This window comes from Symphodus melops (assembly GCF_947650265.1).
Source record: "Symphodus melops genome assembly, chromosome: 14".
NCBI lineage: Eukaryota > Metazoa > Chordata > Actinopteri > Labriformes > Labridae > Symphodus > Symphodus melops.
Window position 1 is genome coordinate 25557997 of NC_136704.1, and position 15983 is coordinate 25573979.

The following is a 15983-nucleotide window of genomic DNA, read 5'->3' on the forward strand; positions in this document are numbered from 1 at the left end:
GATGCGTGTCAATGTGTGTGTAAATGTGTGTGTTTGTGTGTGTGTGTGTACCTGGAGGCCAGCAGTTGTGTGTGTTGCAGGTCCAGGACCACAAACAGGAAGTAGTTGCTCCTAAAGACTCGTCTCTGCAGTAACAGGAAACAGAAACATACACCGTCCCAGATGATCCCTGCCTCATCGCTCGGCAACTCACACTGTTTACTGCTCTGCTGCTCAGCTGCACCAAGTTACACAAACATAAACATGTGAACAACACAGGAAGACAGACGGGTAGATAGACAGACAGATGAAGAAAAAGAAAGAAGGGTTGCGTACGTTTGGTGTATCCTTTGATGGTGCAGGCCAAACTGAAGAGCTGAATGAGCCAACAGTGGTTCACAACCAACGACTTAATGAAGCCACAGGCCAGGATCTGAGACACACAATATCACTTAGTTTCCACATAAATAAACAATGATGATTGGACAATGAATAAACTCACCGACAGAATATTCTTCATGGTAATGACGAACACATTGTAACCAATCAGACAGTCCCAGTACAACAGGATGGATCGGACTGGTTTTAGTAGCAAGTCTCCACCCACCAGCAGGAAGTAGAAACAGGCCACCAGGTAACCCATACAGAAGATACTGATCCTGAAACAAAAGGGAAAACACAGAGTTACTGAAGGACACACCGCAGCAGCTGGGGATCGAACCCTATCAAGAAGTAACTGTACGGAACATAGTGATCGGAGAACAGGAAGTACACTTGTCACCAGGTAACTGGAACATACTGATCGGAGAACAGGAAGTACACTTGTCACCAGGTAACTGGAACATAGTGATCGGAGAACAGGAAGTACACTTGTCACCAGGTAACTGGAACATACTGATCGGAGAACAGGAAGTACACTTGTCAGAGAAAAGATGCTTCGTAGGGGCGCAGTGGTTAGTGCGTGCGTCCCCATGTATGGAGGCTATCGTCCTCAACGCGGGCGGCCGACTCTGGCCTGTGGCTCCTTTCCCGCATGTCCCTCCCCTCTCTCTCTCCCTGATTTCCGACTCTGTCCTCTATCACTATCAAATAAACTCATAAAAGGCCAAAAATAAATCTCTTCGTACCAGATTATAGCAGTTTGCTAATTTCCATCTGCAGTGTCTGAGCAGGTCAACACAGAATACACACACAATAAAACATATAGATTCAAAATGCACATGTGCTCAGACTCCACACAAAGGTTATGTTTAAAATGATGTTTGCATCGTTAAAGTTAAAACACTGAATATTAAGAGGAAACACCTGCAGGAGAATAAAACTAATGTGAGCATGATTGGTTCTTTAAAATCCATTTCTTAATGTGTCGTGAGAAAAGTCTGTACGTTTAGTTCATGGAGGGTTCCAATCTTTTCTGATCCTCTCTTGAGGACTCTACACTCCCCCCTAGTGGTGGACCTTGTGGTTCTGCAGGTGATTTCAGAGCAGAGCTCTGAGGGGGAGCAGCGTTCTGTATTATTTTGAAGAACACCCGGATATTTGAAAAAGAATAACATTTTCCAGATTTAACATTTTGTATGGAGCGAGGGTGTGACAATGGTCTGTCAAATATTTTCAGAGCTTGTTTGTGCACATTTTGAATAGATTGTTGACTCGTTTGTCTGAGACCAAAATGCAATCTAGAAGGAGAAATGGGAGAGGATCATTTAAAAACATCATAGATGTCTGAGTGGAGCATCTGATGGGATTAAACTTTGATTTAGTTTTTTTTACAGGCTTGTTGAAGGTCAGTGTTGGATCCAATATGACGGCTAGATGTTTAACCTCTTCCACATTTTTTATTATTTGACCATTTACCGATATGTTAGGCCATCAATGTTAAATGTTAGGCAAGAGTCATGCAGTCATGTTGCTATTCTGTCCATTGCACAGGACAGTTTGGCTGCAACATCAGCTACGGTCCTGCAGACATTAGCATAACAGCAAATGTGTGCAGGGCCGTGTCATCAGCATACATCAAGGCCTCCACGCCATCACATGCAGATGGGAGATCGTTGATTTAGATGCTGAATAACAACGGTCCTAAGATGGAGCCTTGAGGCACGCCTGTTTTACAAGCTTTTAATAATGAAATTATGTTTTTTATTTCATATTATTTCATATTTATTTATATGGACATTCTAAGTGCGATTTGACAGGTATGAGTTTAGCCAGTTTAATGTTAAGTGTACTCTTGGAACAGGACAGTGTTTCCCACACATAGACACCTGGGCGATAAGGTAAGAGCAGAATCAGCTTTACAGAGAGAGAAGGTCAGCTGTCTCCTCTACATGCAGAATGAGGTGCCTTGCTTTTAATCATGTTCATGAACAGCTGCTGATGCTGAACTGTAAAATACTAAATATCGAGTGGAACTTTTCAAAACGTGTCTGTGCTTGAGCCTCAGATTAGAGTAACCCTTTATGTTACTCACCTGGTGGTCCCAGTGATGAAGATGACAGTGAGGACAAACCAGAACATGTAACTGAAGATGATCACCTTCATCATGTCCAGATAAGACCTGCACAGCCAGAGATCAGGGGTCAGACAGAGAAACATGCAAACAGGTCGACAGACAGGACGGCGTTTACCTGCACATCATGAAGTCAGGGGCGGTACTGAGATGAAGCTGTCTAATTGGATCACACACCTGTCCTTCATCTTCATCCAGCTCACAGTTGTCTCCTGCGAGGAGCTGAACGGACGCCTCCAGCTCCTCTTCAAACACGTGCAGCTGCAGGGAGGCTCCGAGGAGGAGCATGAAGTCGTCTGAGCAGTCAGGAAAAAAATCAACACTGTGAATAAACTCTAAATGTTTTTTGCTGATTTGATATTTTATGTGGTCACTTTTAAATCCACTTCAATGTAGAAAATGAAAAGCTAAATGTTATGATTTCATATCTGATGCATTTAAAGGGACACGTCACACATATGAATCTGTATTCTCATTCTTCATATCCGTTCATGGAAATGTGATTTTTTTTTAAAGTTGGAGTCTTCTTGATCCAGAAAAGGCAGAAAGTGTCTTTTTGGCTCATGTGGATGAAACAACTCCCAGAATGCACTGCACCGCAGGCCACTCCCGCTGAATTAGAGGACTTCATGGTGCATTCACATGGTGTGGGAAAAAAGAGTATCTGAGTTGTGAAATTAACATGAAACTCTGACTTGACGTCAGAATCGTCATCATGGGGGACAAAATATGTTTAAACATCCTTTTTATTCAAACACTTTTTGCACATCAACGTTTTGTTCTGTTATTACAACACTGAAGTCAAACTGGTAAACTTGGACCAGCCGAGCAGCGCCAGAACTTTACTACAACACATACGGACGTTTCCTCGACTGACATTTCTTCCAGAAGGAATCGTTATCTTAGAACTCCTGGCAACAAACGGACTCTCTGTCTGTGTCCATAAACACACAGAGACAGCACCAGTCTGACCCGGCTCCGGTCTGACCCGGCTCCAGTCTGACCCTGCTCCGGTCTGACCCTGCTCCGGTCTGACCCGGCTCCGGTCTGACCCGGCTCCAGTCTGACCCTGCTCCAGTCTGACCCGGCTCCGGTCTGACCCTGCTCCGGTCTGACCCTGCTCCGGTCTGACCCGGCTCCGGTCTGACCCTGCTCCGGTCTGACCCGGCTCCGGTCTGACCCGACTACGGTCTGACCCGACTACGGTCTGACCCTGCTCCAGTCTGACCCTGCTCCGGTCTGACCCTGCTCCGGTCTGACCCTGCTCCGGTCTGACCCGGCTCCAGTCTGACCCTGCTCCAGTCTGACCCAGCTCCGGTCTGACCCTGCTCTGGTCTGGTCACATTCGAGCACAAGACCTTTAAAATCCTCTTCATCAGTTTGAAGTTTTCTGCCATTCTCGGTTCCCCTCAGCGTTCTTCACAGAGCCCGTTAGCTTAGCTTTCAAGCAATATGGCAGACGTTAAGTTTCGATTCTGGGAGTCAGGCCCCGCCCACTGATCAGTGATTGGTCTGAAAAAACAAGTGATATAGTTTCACCCCTGCTAACCAAAATAATAAACCAAAACCCGTCTCAGGGGAAAATGAGGTGGCGATGAACGACCATGAGCAGGTCTCTGAAGAGTCAGCTCCTTTAGCTAACACCTGGACTAGAACCTGTCAACCTGACTTTACAAATAAAGATTGACTGATTGATTGATAATGAAATCATGAAAATGGGGGAAGTTCCTGTCGACCTGCATATTCATCAAAAGTGGGATTTAAAGATTTGACTCTTTGATTACATGTTAACCCTTTAGAGGCTGAAGCTGATGATGAAGAGGATCTTACACAGGAGGAAGACGGGGTTTGGTGGTGTCAGGTGATCAGGGAGGAAGAGCCACTTCACAACATTAGAGTCCACGTTTGAGGATGGAGGTCTCCAGGGGTAATCTGAAAACAGAACAGGTCAACAGGTGAGTCTGTACCTGTACAGGTCACATTAACCCTTCAGGTGAGTCTGTACAGGTCACATTAACCCTCCAGGTGAGTCTGTACAGGTCACATTAACCCTCCAGGTGAGTCTGTACCTGTACAGGTCACATTAACCCTTCAGGTGAGTCTGTACCTGTACAGGTCACATTAACCCTTCAGGTGAGTCTGTACAGGTCACATTAACCCTCCAGGTGAGTCTGTACCTGTACAGGTCACATTAACCCTTCAGGTGAGTCTGTACAGGTCACATTAACCCTCCAGGTGAGTCTGTACCTGTACAGGTCACATTAACCCTTCAGGTGAGTCTGTACAGGTCACATTAACCCTTCAGGTGAGTCTGTACCTGTACAGGTCACATTAACCCTTCAGGTGAGTCTGTACCTGTACAGGTCACATTAACCCTTCAGGTGAGTCTGTACAGGTCACATTAACCCTTCAGGTGAGTCTGTACAGGTCACATTAACCCTCCAGGTGAGTCTGTACAGGTCACATTAACCCTTCAGGTGAGTCTGTACAGGTCACATTAACCCTCCAGGTGAGTCTGTACAGGTCACATTAACCCTTCAGGTGAGTCTGTACCTGTACAGGTCACATTAACCCTTCAGTTGAGTCTGTACCTGTACAGGTCACATTAACCCTTCAGGTGAGTCTGTACAGGTCACATTAACCCTTCAGGTGAGTCTGTACAGGTCACATTAACCCTCCAGGTGAGTCTGTACCTGTACAGGTCACATTAACCCTTCAGGTGAGTCTGTACAGGTCACATTAACCCTCCAGGTGAGTCTGTACCTGTACAGGTCACATTAACCCTTCAGTTGAGTCTGTACCTGTACAGGTCACATTAACCCTTCAGGTGAGTCTGTACCTGTACAGGTCACATTAACCCTTCAGGTGAGTCTGTACCTGTACAGGTCACATTAACCCTTCAGGTGAGTCTGTACCTGTACAGGTCACATTAACCCTTCAGGTGAGTCTGTACCTGTACAGGTCACATCAACCCTTCAGGTGAGTCTGTACCTGTACAGGTCACATTAACCCTCCAGGTGAGTCTGTACCTGTACAGGTCACATTAACCCTTCAGGTGAGTCTGTACCTGTACAGGTCACATTAACCCTTCAGGTGAGTCTGTACCTGTACAGGTCACATTAACCCTTCAGGTGAGTCTGTACCTGTACAGGTCACATTAACCCTTCAGGTGAGTCTGTACCTGTACAGGTCACATTAACCCTTCAGGTGAGTCTGTACCTGTACAGGTCACATTAACCCTTCAGGTGAGTCTGTACAGGTCACATTAACCCTTCAGGTGAGTCTGTACAGGTCACATTAACCCTTCAGGTGAGTCTGTACAGGTCACATTAACCCTTCAGGTGAGTCTGTACCTGTACAGGTCACATTAACCCTTCAGGTGAGTCTGTACCTGTACAGGTCACATTAACCCTTCAGGTGAGTCTGTACCTGTACAGGTCACATTAACCCTCCAGGTGAGTCTGTACCTGTACAGGTCACATTAACCCTCCAGGTGAGTCTGTACCTGTACAGGTCACATTAACCCTCCAGGTGAGTCTGTACCTGTACAGGTCACATTAACCCTCCAGGTGAGTCTGTACCTGTACAGGTCACATTAACCCTCCAGGTGAGTCTGTACCTGTACAGGTCACATTAACCCTTCAGGTGAGTCTGTACCTGTGCATGTCGCTGGGGGTAGTCCAATACACACCAGGTACTGGAAACACAGCAGCCCTGACAGGAAATAACAGTACTTAGGCCACACAGAGCTGATGCGCTTCCTGCTGCGCTGTGATAGGACAGTGATGAGGCCGAGGGCTTGATATACAGCAAACAGATCCATCCGTTGACCAATCACATTTACAGCCAACAGGAAGCAGGTCTGAGGAGAAGAAGAGTTAGGGTAAATTAAACTTTTGGCTTCACGCTAAGCTAAAGCTAATATGAGAGAAGCTCACCTCAAGCCCAAACTTGTAGAAGAAGTAGTTCAGGAAGTACTTCACGCAGCTCATCAGGCTGTCATCTAACTGACGCCTGGTGATGTCATGAAACAAAGATCTTGTTGAGGGCGGGACTTGGTCATGCCGAAGACGGTAAAGCTCCTGGTGTCGGTAAACCGTCACCTCGAAGGCTAGCAGCGCTAACATCATGAGGTTATACTGGAGAGACAAGTTAGCACAATGCTAAGAGAGCTAACAGTGCTACAGCACCGTCTGATCAAGGTGAGTGATGTCACAGCTTACCCTCAGGTAATCAAGCAGGTTTCCATCTGTCTTGCGAAGCCCCACCCACTGTGCGGGGTCAACTGGAGCAGAGTACAAAACAGAGTGAGACAGGTCGGTGCTGGAGTTACCTGGCTGTAGAAAACAGGTGTGACACTGTTACCTGAGTTTCTGTGAGGTCGTTTAAGGACTGTAAGTTATGGGACAAAGTGTTTCCATGGTTACCGTGGTGCAGTTGGAGGAGTATCTCACTGGCTGAACTACACTGAGCTGGTACAACATCTTACAGACAGCCAGCACACAGGTCCAGACTGTACACACTCCTGACAGCAGGGGGCGCCACCGCCGGCAGGGAAGAGCCACCGCCACGCACAACACGAACAACAGGTTCAACACACACACCTGAAGAGAGACAGACAGGTTCAACACACACACACACACACACACACACACACACACACACACAGGTTAAGCACACACACACACACACACACACACACACACACACACACACAGGTTAAACACACGTGCACACACACACAGACAGGTTAAACACACACACACACACACACACACACACACACACACACACAGGTTAAGCACACACACACACACACACACGTGCACACACACACAGACAGGTTAAACACACACACACACACGTGCACACACACACAGACAGGTTAAACACACACACGTGCACACACACACACACAGGTTAAACACACACACACACACACGTGCACACACACACAGACAGGTTAAACACACACACACACACAGACAGGTTAAACACACACACACACACAGACAGGTTAAACACACACAGGTTAAACACACACACACACACACACACACACACACACACACACACACACACACACACACACACACACACACACACACACACACACACACACACACACACACACACACACACACACACACACACACACACACACACACACACACACTCTGACCTCTTTCACAGACACCCAGATGATATAGGAGGAGACGATCTTAACGATGTGTAATTCCAGGAACCACCAGAGGAGGTGCTGCAGGTGCTGCAGGGAGACGAGGAAGCGCAGGAAGAGAACAGAGAGGCGATCGACCACCAACCTCCAGGAGACGAGGACTGAGAAGAACAAAGTGTCTTCCTGTTATTATTTCAAACTCTTGGGTCACAGTGTGATTGTCACTGTGTGTACCTGTGAGGTGGTCAGACAGGGTTTCCCCATCAAACACGCAGGGGTAATCCTCCTGCTCCTCCTTCTCATCTCCCTTTATCCACTGCTTCTTTTTCTCCTCCTCTGTCCCACTGTCGTCTCCTCTCCTCTCGTCCTCCTTCAGGACGTGAGGAGATCCACCCAGCGAAAGGTCATGAAGGCTGCCTTCAGAATGGACCAACCTGCAGAGAGACAGCGCCTCCTGCTGTTCATTTTACACTACTACACTACTTTCAAATTCCACTGAGCATGCAGAGAAACACCTGCTGTGTGTTACCTGGTGATGATGCTGTGTGTTACCTGGTGATGATGCTGTGTGTTACCTGGTGATGATGCTGTGTGTTACCTGGTGATGATGCTGTGTGTTACCTGGTGATGATGCTGTGTGTTACCTGGTGGTGATGCTGTGTGTTACCTGGTGATGATGCTGTGTGTTACCTGGTGGTGATGCTGTGTGTTACCTGGTGATGATGCTGTGTGTTACCTGGTGATGATGCTGTGTGTTACCTGGTGGTGATGCTGTGTGTTACCTGGTGATGATGCTGTGTGTTACCTGATGATGATGCTGTGTGTTACCTGGTGATGATGCTGTGTGTTACCTGGTGATGATGCTGTGTGTTACCTGGTGATGATGCTGTGTGTTACCTGGTGATGATGCTGTGTGTTACCTGGTGATGATGCTGTGTGTTACCTGGTGATGGTGCTGTGTGTTACCTGGTGATGATGCTGTGTGTTACCTGGTGATGCTGTGTGTTACCTGGTGATGATGCTGTGTGTTACCTGGTGATGATGCTGTGTGTTACCTGGTGATGATGCTGTGTGTTACCTGGTGGTGATGCTGTGTGTTACCTGGTGATGATGCTGTGTGTTACCTGGTGATGATGCTGTGTGTTACCTGGTGATGATGCCGTGTGTTACCTGGTGATGATGCTGTGTGTTACCTGGTGATGATGCTGTGTGTTACCTGGTGGTGATGCTGTGTGTTACCTGGTGATGGTGCTGTTGTGTGTGTCCACCACAGTCTTCAGGTCAGTCAGCAGCAGGAAGGGTTCATGGAAGTAATGCAGGTGTACAATGCACACCTGGGGAGTGAAGCTTACATATTGAACATGTAAGACAGATACTATTCAGAGAGAAAATTAAAACAGGTTTTGGTACCAGAAGGAACGCAGCTGGGATGAAGATCTTAGTGAAGAGGATGGGAACTGAGAACTTCTCCAATCCAATGTCCTCCAACCTGCAGAGACACATTACAGATGGCGCGTTACACCTGTGTGTTACACCTGTGTGTACCTGTTACACCTATGTGTTACACCTGTGTGTACCTGTTACACCTGTGTGTTACACCTGTGTGTACCTGTTACACCTGTGTGTTACACCTGTGTGTTACACCTGTGTGTACCTGTTACACCTGTGTGTTACACCTGTGTGTACCTGTTACACCTGTGTGTTACACCTGTGTGTACCTGTTACACCTATGTGTTACACCTGTGTGTTACACCTGTGTGTTACACCTGTGTGTACCTGTTACACCTGTGTGTTACACCTGTGTGTACCTGTTACACCTGTGTGTACCTGTTACACCTGTGTGTTACACCTGTGTGTACCTGTTACACCTGTGTGTACCTGTTACACCTGTGTGTTCCTGTTACACCTGTGTGTTACACCTGTGTGTTACACCTGTGTGTTACACCTGTGTGTTACACCTGTGTGTACCTGTTACACCTGTGTGTACCTGTTACACCTGTGTGTTCCTGTTACACCTGTGTGTTACACCTGTGTGTTACACCTGTGTGTTACACCTGTGTGTTACACCTGTGTGTACCTGTTACACCTGTGTGTTCCTGTTACACCTGTGTGTACCTGTTACACCTGTGTGTACCTGTTACACCTGTGTGTACCTGTTAAACCTGAATGTACCTGTGTGTGCTGAGTCCAGTGTAGTAGCTCCACAGGTGGGGGGATGAGGGGAACTGAAAGGTGTAGACCAGGATAAGAACCAACATGGAATAAACCACCACAGCTACCCAGAAACCCCTGAGCAAGGCACGCCAACGCTCATAGTTTAACTGCAAAGAGAGATAGACAGGAAGAGAAAAAAATAAATGATGACTAAAATGCTCAGGCGTGTACCTGTTGTATAAATGATTATGATCAGGTGTTACCTGATAGAGGGCGACGCAGCATAGGAACATGACCATGTAGATGACTTTGTAAAGGGCCATTTTCCCCTCAAAACTCACAAAGAAGAACATGGTTCCACAAACGTAGATCCAGTATTTAATAAACATCCTGGTAACCACGGCAACTAGGGCCTCCATTCGAACTCCTCCTTCAGCCTGCAGAAGCAGCACCTCCTCATACGATACCTCCTCCTGCTTCTTCTCCCGTAGATGTTCATCCACCCTCTGCTCCTCTGCAGAAGACAGAACCAAAGACAGGTGACAAATCAGTGAGACAGGTGACCAGTCAGTGAGACAGGTGACCAGTGAGTGAGACAGGTGACCAGTGAGTGAGACAGCTGACCAGTCAGTGAGACAGGTGACCAGTGAGTGAGACAGCTGACCAGTCAGTGAGACAGGTGACCAGTGAGTGAGACGGCTGACCAGTGAGTGAGACAGGTGACCAGTGAGTGAGACAGGTGACCAGTGAGTGAGACGGGTGACCAGTGAGTGAGACAGGTGACCAGTGAGTGAGACAGGTGACCAGTGAGTGAGACAGGTGACCAGTGAGTGAGACGGGTGACCAGTGAGTGAGACAGGTGACCAGTGAGTGAGACAGGTGACCAGTGAGTGAGACAGGTGACCAGTGAGTGAGACGGCTGACCTGTGAGTGAGACAGGTGACCAGTGAGTGAGACGGGTGACCAGTGAGTGAGACAGGTGACCTGTGAGTGAGACGGCTGACCTGTGAGTGAGACAGGTGACCAGTGAGTGAGACAGGTGACCAGTGAGTGAGACAGGTGACCAGTCAGTGAGACAGCTGACCAGTGAGTGAGACGGCTGACCAGTGAGTGAGACAGCTGACCAGTCAGTGAGACAGGTGACCTGTGAGTGAGACAGGTGACCTGTGAGTGAGACAGGTGACCTGTGAGTGAGACAGGTGACCTGTGAGTGAGACAGGTGACCTGTGAGTGAGACGGCTGACCAGTGAGTGAGACAGGTGACCTGTGAGTGAGACAGGTGACCTGTGAGTGAGACAGGTGACCTGTGAGTGAGACAGGTGACCTGTGAGTGAGACAGCTGACCAGTCAGCAGGCTCTTTTTACACATTACCTGTGCACTGTGATTGTGTAGAATGACACCTGTCAGGAGTCTTACCCTCCAGGTGGACAGTGATGGTGGACATCTGGTTGTCCATCTGTCCGTCTGTCTGTCTGTTTGTCTTCTCAGTCATGGCCTGACGTAGCAGCAGGCAGAAGCTCAGCAGACACAACAACTGTGACCGAAACAGAACGACGGGTTACATCCAGCACTGTGTTATATTGTTTGTGATTACTGGTGTATTTGCATTGTGACATCGGCTGGGTGACTTCAAATAAATACTGATTGTTAATTATTAATAATGTTATTATTTAATTAATTAATTTTGAGACTAATGTTGGCACCTTTTGGTTGCCCTGTGCGAGGCCTTCCAAGCCAACAGTAGTGATAAGCACTGTTTTCACTCAATCTGCAGTCTGGATAATATCTAGATAATGACAGCAGGACTGCTCTGGAGATTCTCCCGACCTCACTGTTGACATGTGCTCCACAGCTGGAGACTGTCCCTGTCGGACGGGGGGGGACATTTCCTGAGGTAAAACATGACGTAAAAAAACAGTCCTCTATGACACTATAATGAGAATAATAATAATACATTTTATTTGTAGAGTATTTTACATTCGCAAAGCTCAAAGTGCTACAGAGTTTGTCTTTCTATCATGTATCATCATAAATGTAATTCAACAGAGTGAAAACGTCCACAAAAGAATGGAGAACAATATACAGAACGCATTTAAATATGTGCAGGGAGATCGTAGTGGTGGCATACCGACACTCCCCCTCCTATTGGAGGTGAATTATCTGGACAATATGTTGCATGGTTCTCACGTCAGCACACTCAGACTTTTGACAAAAATATAATAATAAAGAAAAGTCTGTGTGAAAAATTCAGCTGTTGTGTTCACATTTACAGAGGCTCCGGGGAATCTCCAGTGTTTTTCAGGAGATTTCCAAAAGTGTGAAAAGGGTTTCTGGGTGTGCTGAAATAACAAGCTGGAGTAAAGGAGGGAGCTCAAGTAGTGAACAACCTTTTCTTAAAGGGACAGTAGGAGCTACTGTTAATAGAAGAATAAGAAATGGTAGTAATATTAGTAGTACAAGTAAACGTACCTTTGAGGCGAGCTCTCTGCAGGGATCATCTTTTCGGGGGAACAGTCCAGGAACTTCCTCGATGGGGGCGAAGCTGTACACGTACTGCAGGATGACCAGCAGGTTTCCGTAACCAACCAGCCAGGGAGATGACATCAGCGTGTATTGTCGCCGCTCTCGCATCATCCAGAGGATACAGGACCAAAGCAGTAGAATACATGTCAACCAGGACACGTATGTGATGGACCAAGCCATCATGGCAATCAGAGCACAGATGTAACTCTGTTTGAGGAGGAAAGTGAACGCCATCGAGGCTGCACTCGCTCTTTCCTCCTTCCTCACCTCTTCTTCATTCTCCTCTTCTTCCTCCCAATCTTCTTCTTCAAACACACATGTCTCCAACGTGTCTACAGCATGGAACAGAGTGAACCATCAGACCAGCTTCAACACACAGGATCAAAAGAAACTGGACCTATAAACTGATATGAGTACATCATGATGAAGATTGATTAGTTAAACGAGGTTGGAGGATTTACTGTACATCGTTATGTAACCTGAAGAGATGTGTTCCAAAGAAGTAGCTGAAATAAGTGATGGGGGTGCGGGTGGCTGCTTTTCATCTCCACTGTCTTCAGAGCGTTAAGCCTGAGGTTGTTGTAGCTGCACCAGCTCACTAGATGGTCAGCCTCCCACCTGTAGACAGACTCCTCCCCCCCAGAGATGAGTCCAGTGAGGAGCGTGGCAGACAGGTGAGTGCAGCTGTTAGTGTGCAGAGAGAAGAGCAGAGGAGAAAGGACGCAGCCTTGAGGGGAGTCAGTGCTGATGGTCCTGCTGTCCCAGCTTCACCTGCTGCCTCCTGTCAGACAGGAAGTCTGTGATCCACCTGCACGTTCAGCTGAGAGAGCTGGTCCTGGAGCAGGGCTGAAGTCCACAAACAGGATCCTGACATAGGTTCCTGCTGAGTCCAGATGCTTGAGGATGGAGTGGAGGGCCAGGTTGACAGAGTCATCAGCAGACCTTCATCACCACAGAGGTCAGGGTGACAGGTCTGAAGTCCTTCAGTCCTGTGGTCCCTGGTTTTTTGGGGACAGGGATGATGGTGGAGGACTTGAAGCAGACTTGCACGTGACATGTCTCCAATGAGGTGTTTTAATGTCCGTAAAGACTGGAGACAGCTGATCAGCACAGTGCTTCAAGGTGGAGGGACAGACAGAGTCTGGTCCAGCAGGGGTTCTGTCTCTTAAAGGTCTTAAGCCCTGTTTCCACAAAACAGGGGCTTAAGACACAAACACGTCCCTCTTCTTGCAGCTTCCTCCCCAGCACACCACGGCGTAGAAGAGGACGCTGGACACCACAGACTGGTAGAACATCTGCAGCAGCTTTTTGCAGATGTTGAAGGACCCCAGCCTTCTCAGGAAGTACAGACGACTCTGTCCCTTCCTGCAGGTAGTGTCCATGTTAGGAGACCAGTCCAGCTTGTCATCCAGTTGCAGCCCCAGGTACCCGTAGGTCCTGACCACCTCCACGTCGACCCCGCCGATGGAAACAGGTTCTAGATGTGGTTTATTCCTTCGGAAGTCCACCACCATCTCCTTGGTCTTGGAGGTGTTTAGCTGCAGGTGGTTGGCACTGCACCACGTCAGAAAGTCCTCGATCAGGCTCCTGTACTCCTCCTCCTGTCCATCCCTGACACAAGCAACTATCGCAGTGTCGTCCGAGTATTTCTGCATGTGGCAGAGCTCAGAGTTATACTGGAAGTCAGAGGTGTACAGGGTGAACAGGACGGGGGAGAGCACGGTCCCCTGTGGTGCTCCAGTGCTGCTGACCACAGTGTCAGATGTGCAGTCCTTCAGTCTGACGTACTGTGGTCTCTCTGTGAGGTAGTCCGTGATCCACCTCACCAGGTGCGAGTCCACCCTCATCTCGGTCAGCTTGTCTCTCAGTAGGAGGGGATGGATGGTGTCGAAGGCGCTTGAGAAATCAAAGAACATGATTCTCATCACGCTGCTCCCTTTGTCCAGATGAGAGTAAGCCCTGTGTAGAAGATAGAGGATGGCATCGTCCACGCCCACCTTTGCCTGGTATGCAAACTGCAGGGGATCCTGTGCGTGTTGGACCTGGGGTCTGAGGTGTTGGAGCAGCAGCCGTTCGAAGGTCTTCATAACGTGGGATGTCAGAGCGATTGGTCTGAAGTCTCCTGGCTCACTGGGGTTCTTCTTCTTGGGGACCGGGGTGAGGCACGAGGTCTTCCAGAGCACAGGAACCTTCCCGAGCCGCAGGCTCATGTTGAAGATGTGCTGAAGTGGCTCCCCCAGCTCAGCAGAGCAGGCCTTTAGCATCCTGGGACACACCTTGTCTGGGCCTGCTGCCTTCCTGGGACGGAGTCTCTTCAGCTCCTTGCTCACCTGGTCTCTGGTGATGGTGGGGGGGAGGGGGGATGGATTGTCTCTGGAGGTTGTGTCTGTCCTGGTGGAGGTGTTGGGGGGAGTGAGAGGGAGGGAGGGGGTGTGTAGAGGGGTGCTGGGGAGGGGGGGTGGGGGACAGGCACTGGCTGCAGTGACGGGGCTGTCAAACCTGTTAAAAAACAAGTTGAGCTGGTTTGCTCTCTCAGGGTCCCCGTCTTCTGTGTTGTTATTTTTCTTTTTGCAGCCTGTGATGGTCTTCATGCCCTCCCAGACCTCCCTCATGTTGTTCTGTTGCAGCTTCTGCTCTACCTTCCTTCTGTACTCCTCCCCGGGAAAGATTCCCACTTTTTGGGACCCTTCCGTCGGGGTGCCAAGAATATCGAGCAGAACCGAAAAGGTGGAGCTAAACACTGCCGTCTCCTGATTGGTTGAAAGAATTGTCACTTCCTGTGTGACTATACAGTAAACAGAACTCTGGCGTATTTAAAGCACTGAGTGTAACACAGCTGATTGTTTACGTGTGTATCTGTCCTCGCCGCTCACAGCCTTCTCTGAAACAAAGCTGGATTGAGTTCTTGTAATAAAGAGTCACATGACAGTGACAGAGGAGATGACCTGCTGGATGTCTCCAGCGTTGGTTTGGTTTATGTAGCGTTTTTCTCCTTTGTTGAGTTTATTAGTTAGCTGTTAGCTGTTAGCTGTTAGCCGTTAGCAGATAGCTGCTATCATATGACACTATTTACATAGCGAGTATCGTCATCCGGTTTACACGCCGCCTACCAAATAGAACATGGGTGGCTGTGGAAACACAAACGGGATCAGGCTTAATCGAACCAAACCATACCAAACTGTACCGATCCGTACCAGACTGCTGTGTGGAAACGGGGCTTTATTTATATCTCTCTCAGTGATTCTGGGGTCTCTGGGGTGTCTGAGTGAACAGTGGGGGAGGTGAGTCCTGAAGTGGAGTCGTTGGTTTCCAGGCTGTCCCTTCATCTTTCAAAGCGACAGTAGAAGTCATTCAGGTTGATGTCCAGACATAGGTCACTTACAGAGTGGGGGGTCTTTAGACTTGTAGCTGGTGAGCTGTCTGAGAGCCTTCCAGACTGAACCAGTATCTCACTGTTGTAGTTTATCAGAGACGCTTCTCTCAGCGCCCTGCTGAAGGTCCATTTAACCTTTTAAAACTCTCCTTTTCCTGCCTGTCTGAGTTTGTGAACCAGAGCTCGTTGTTCGCCTGATGTTACACATAAGGCAGAGGTCAATGTATGATTTCACAACCTCTGCGGATTCATCCAGACTGTT

At 48.2% G+C, this 15983-nt stretch overlaps 1 protein-coding gene across 1 annotated transcript in view; it reads right to left on the reverse strand.

Annotated features, from left to right (window-relative positions):
- Nucleotides 1–15983, reverse strand: part of LOC306834906 (piezo-type mechanosensitive ion channel component 2-like) — a 52574-nt gene that overhangs the window by 20379 nt on the left and 16212 nt on the right. The window contains exons 11-28 of the mRNA XM_079361193.1: nucleotides 12295–12680; nucleotides 11242–11359; nucleotides 10088–10338; nucleotides 9843–9991; nucleotides 9081–9159; nucleotides 8910–9004; nucleotides 7905–8104; nucleotides 7674–7831; nucleotides 6919–7095; nucleotides 6715–6828; nucleotides 6430–6630; nucleotides 6149–6353; nucleotides 4322–4423; nucleotides 2610–2787; nucleotides 2453–2539; nucleotides 482–638; nucleotides 316–412; nucleotides 52–217 (exon numbers count right to left, since the gene is read on the reverse strand). Coding sequence (XP_079217319.1) covers nucleotides 52–217; nucleotides 316–412; nucleotides 482–638; nucleotides 2453–2539; nucleotides 2610–2787; nucleotides 4322–4423; nucleotides 6149–6353; nucleotides 6430–6630; nucleotides 6715–6828; nucleotides 6919–7095; nucleotides 7674–7831; nucleotides 7905–8104; nucleotides 8910–9004; nucleotides 9081–9159; nucleotides 9843–9991; nucleotides 10088–10338; nucleotides 11242–11359; nucleotides 12295–12680 — 2920 coding nt within the window. The remainder of the gene's footprint in view (nucleotides 1–51; nucleotides 218–315; nucleotides 413–481; nucleotides 639–2452; nucleotides 2540–2609; nucleotides 2788–4321; nucleotides 4424–6148; nucleotides 6354–6429; nucleotides 6631–6714; nucleotides 6829–6918; nucleotides 7096–7673; nucleotides 7832–7904; nucleotides 8105–8909; nucleotides 9005–9080; nucleotides 9160–9842; nucleotides 9992–10087; nucleotides 10339–11241; nucleotides 11360–12294; nucleotides 12681–15983) is intronic.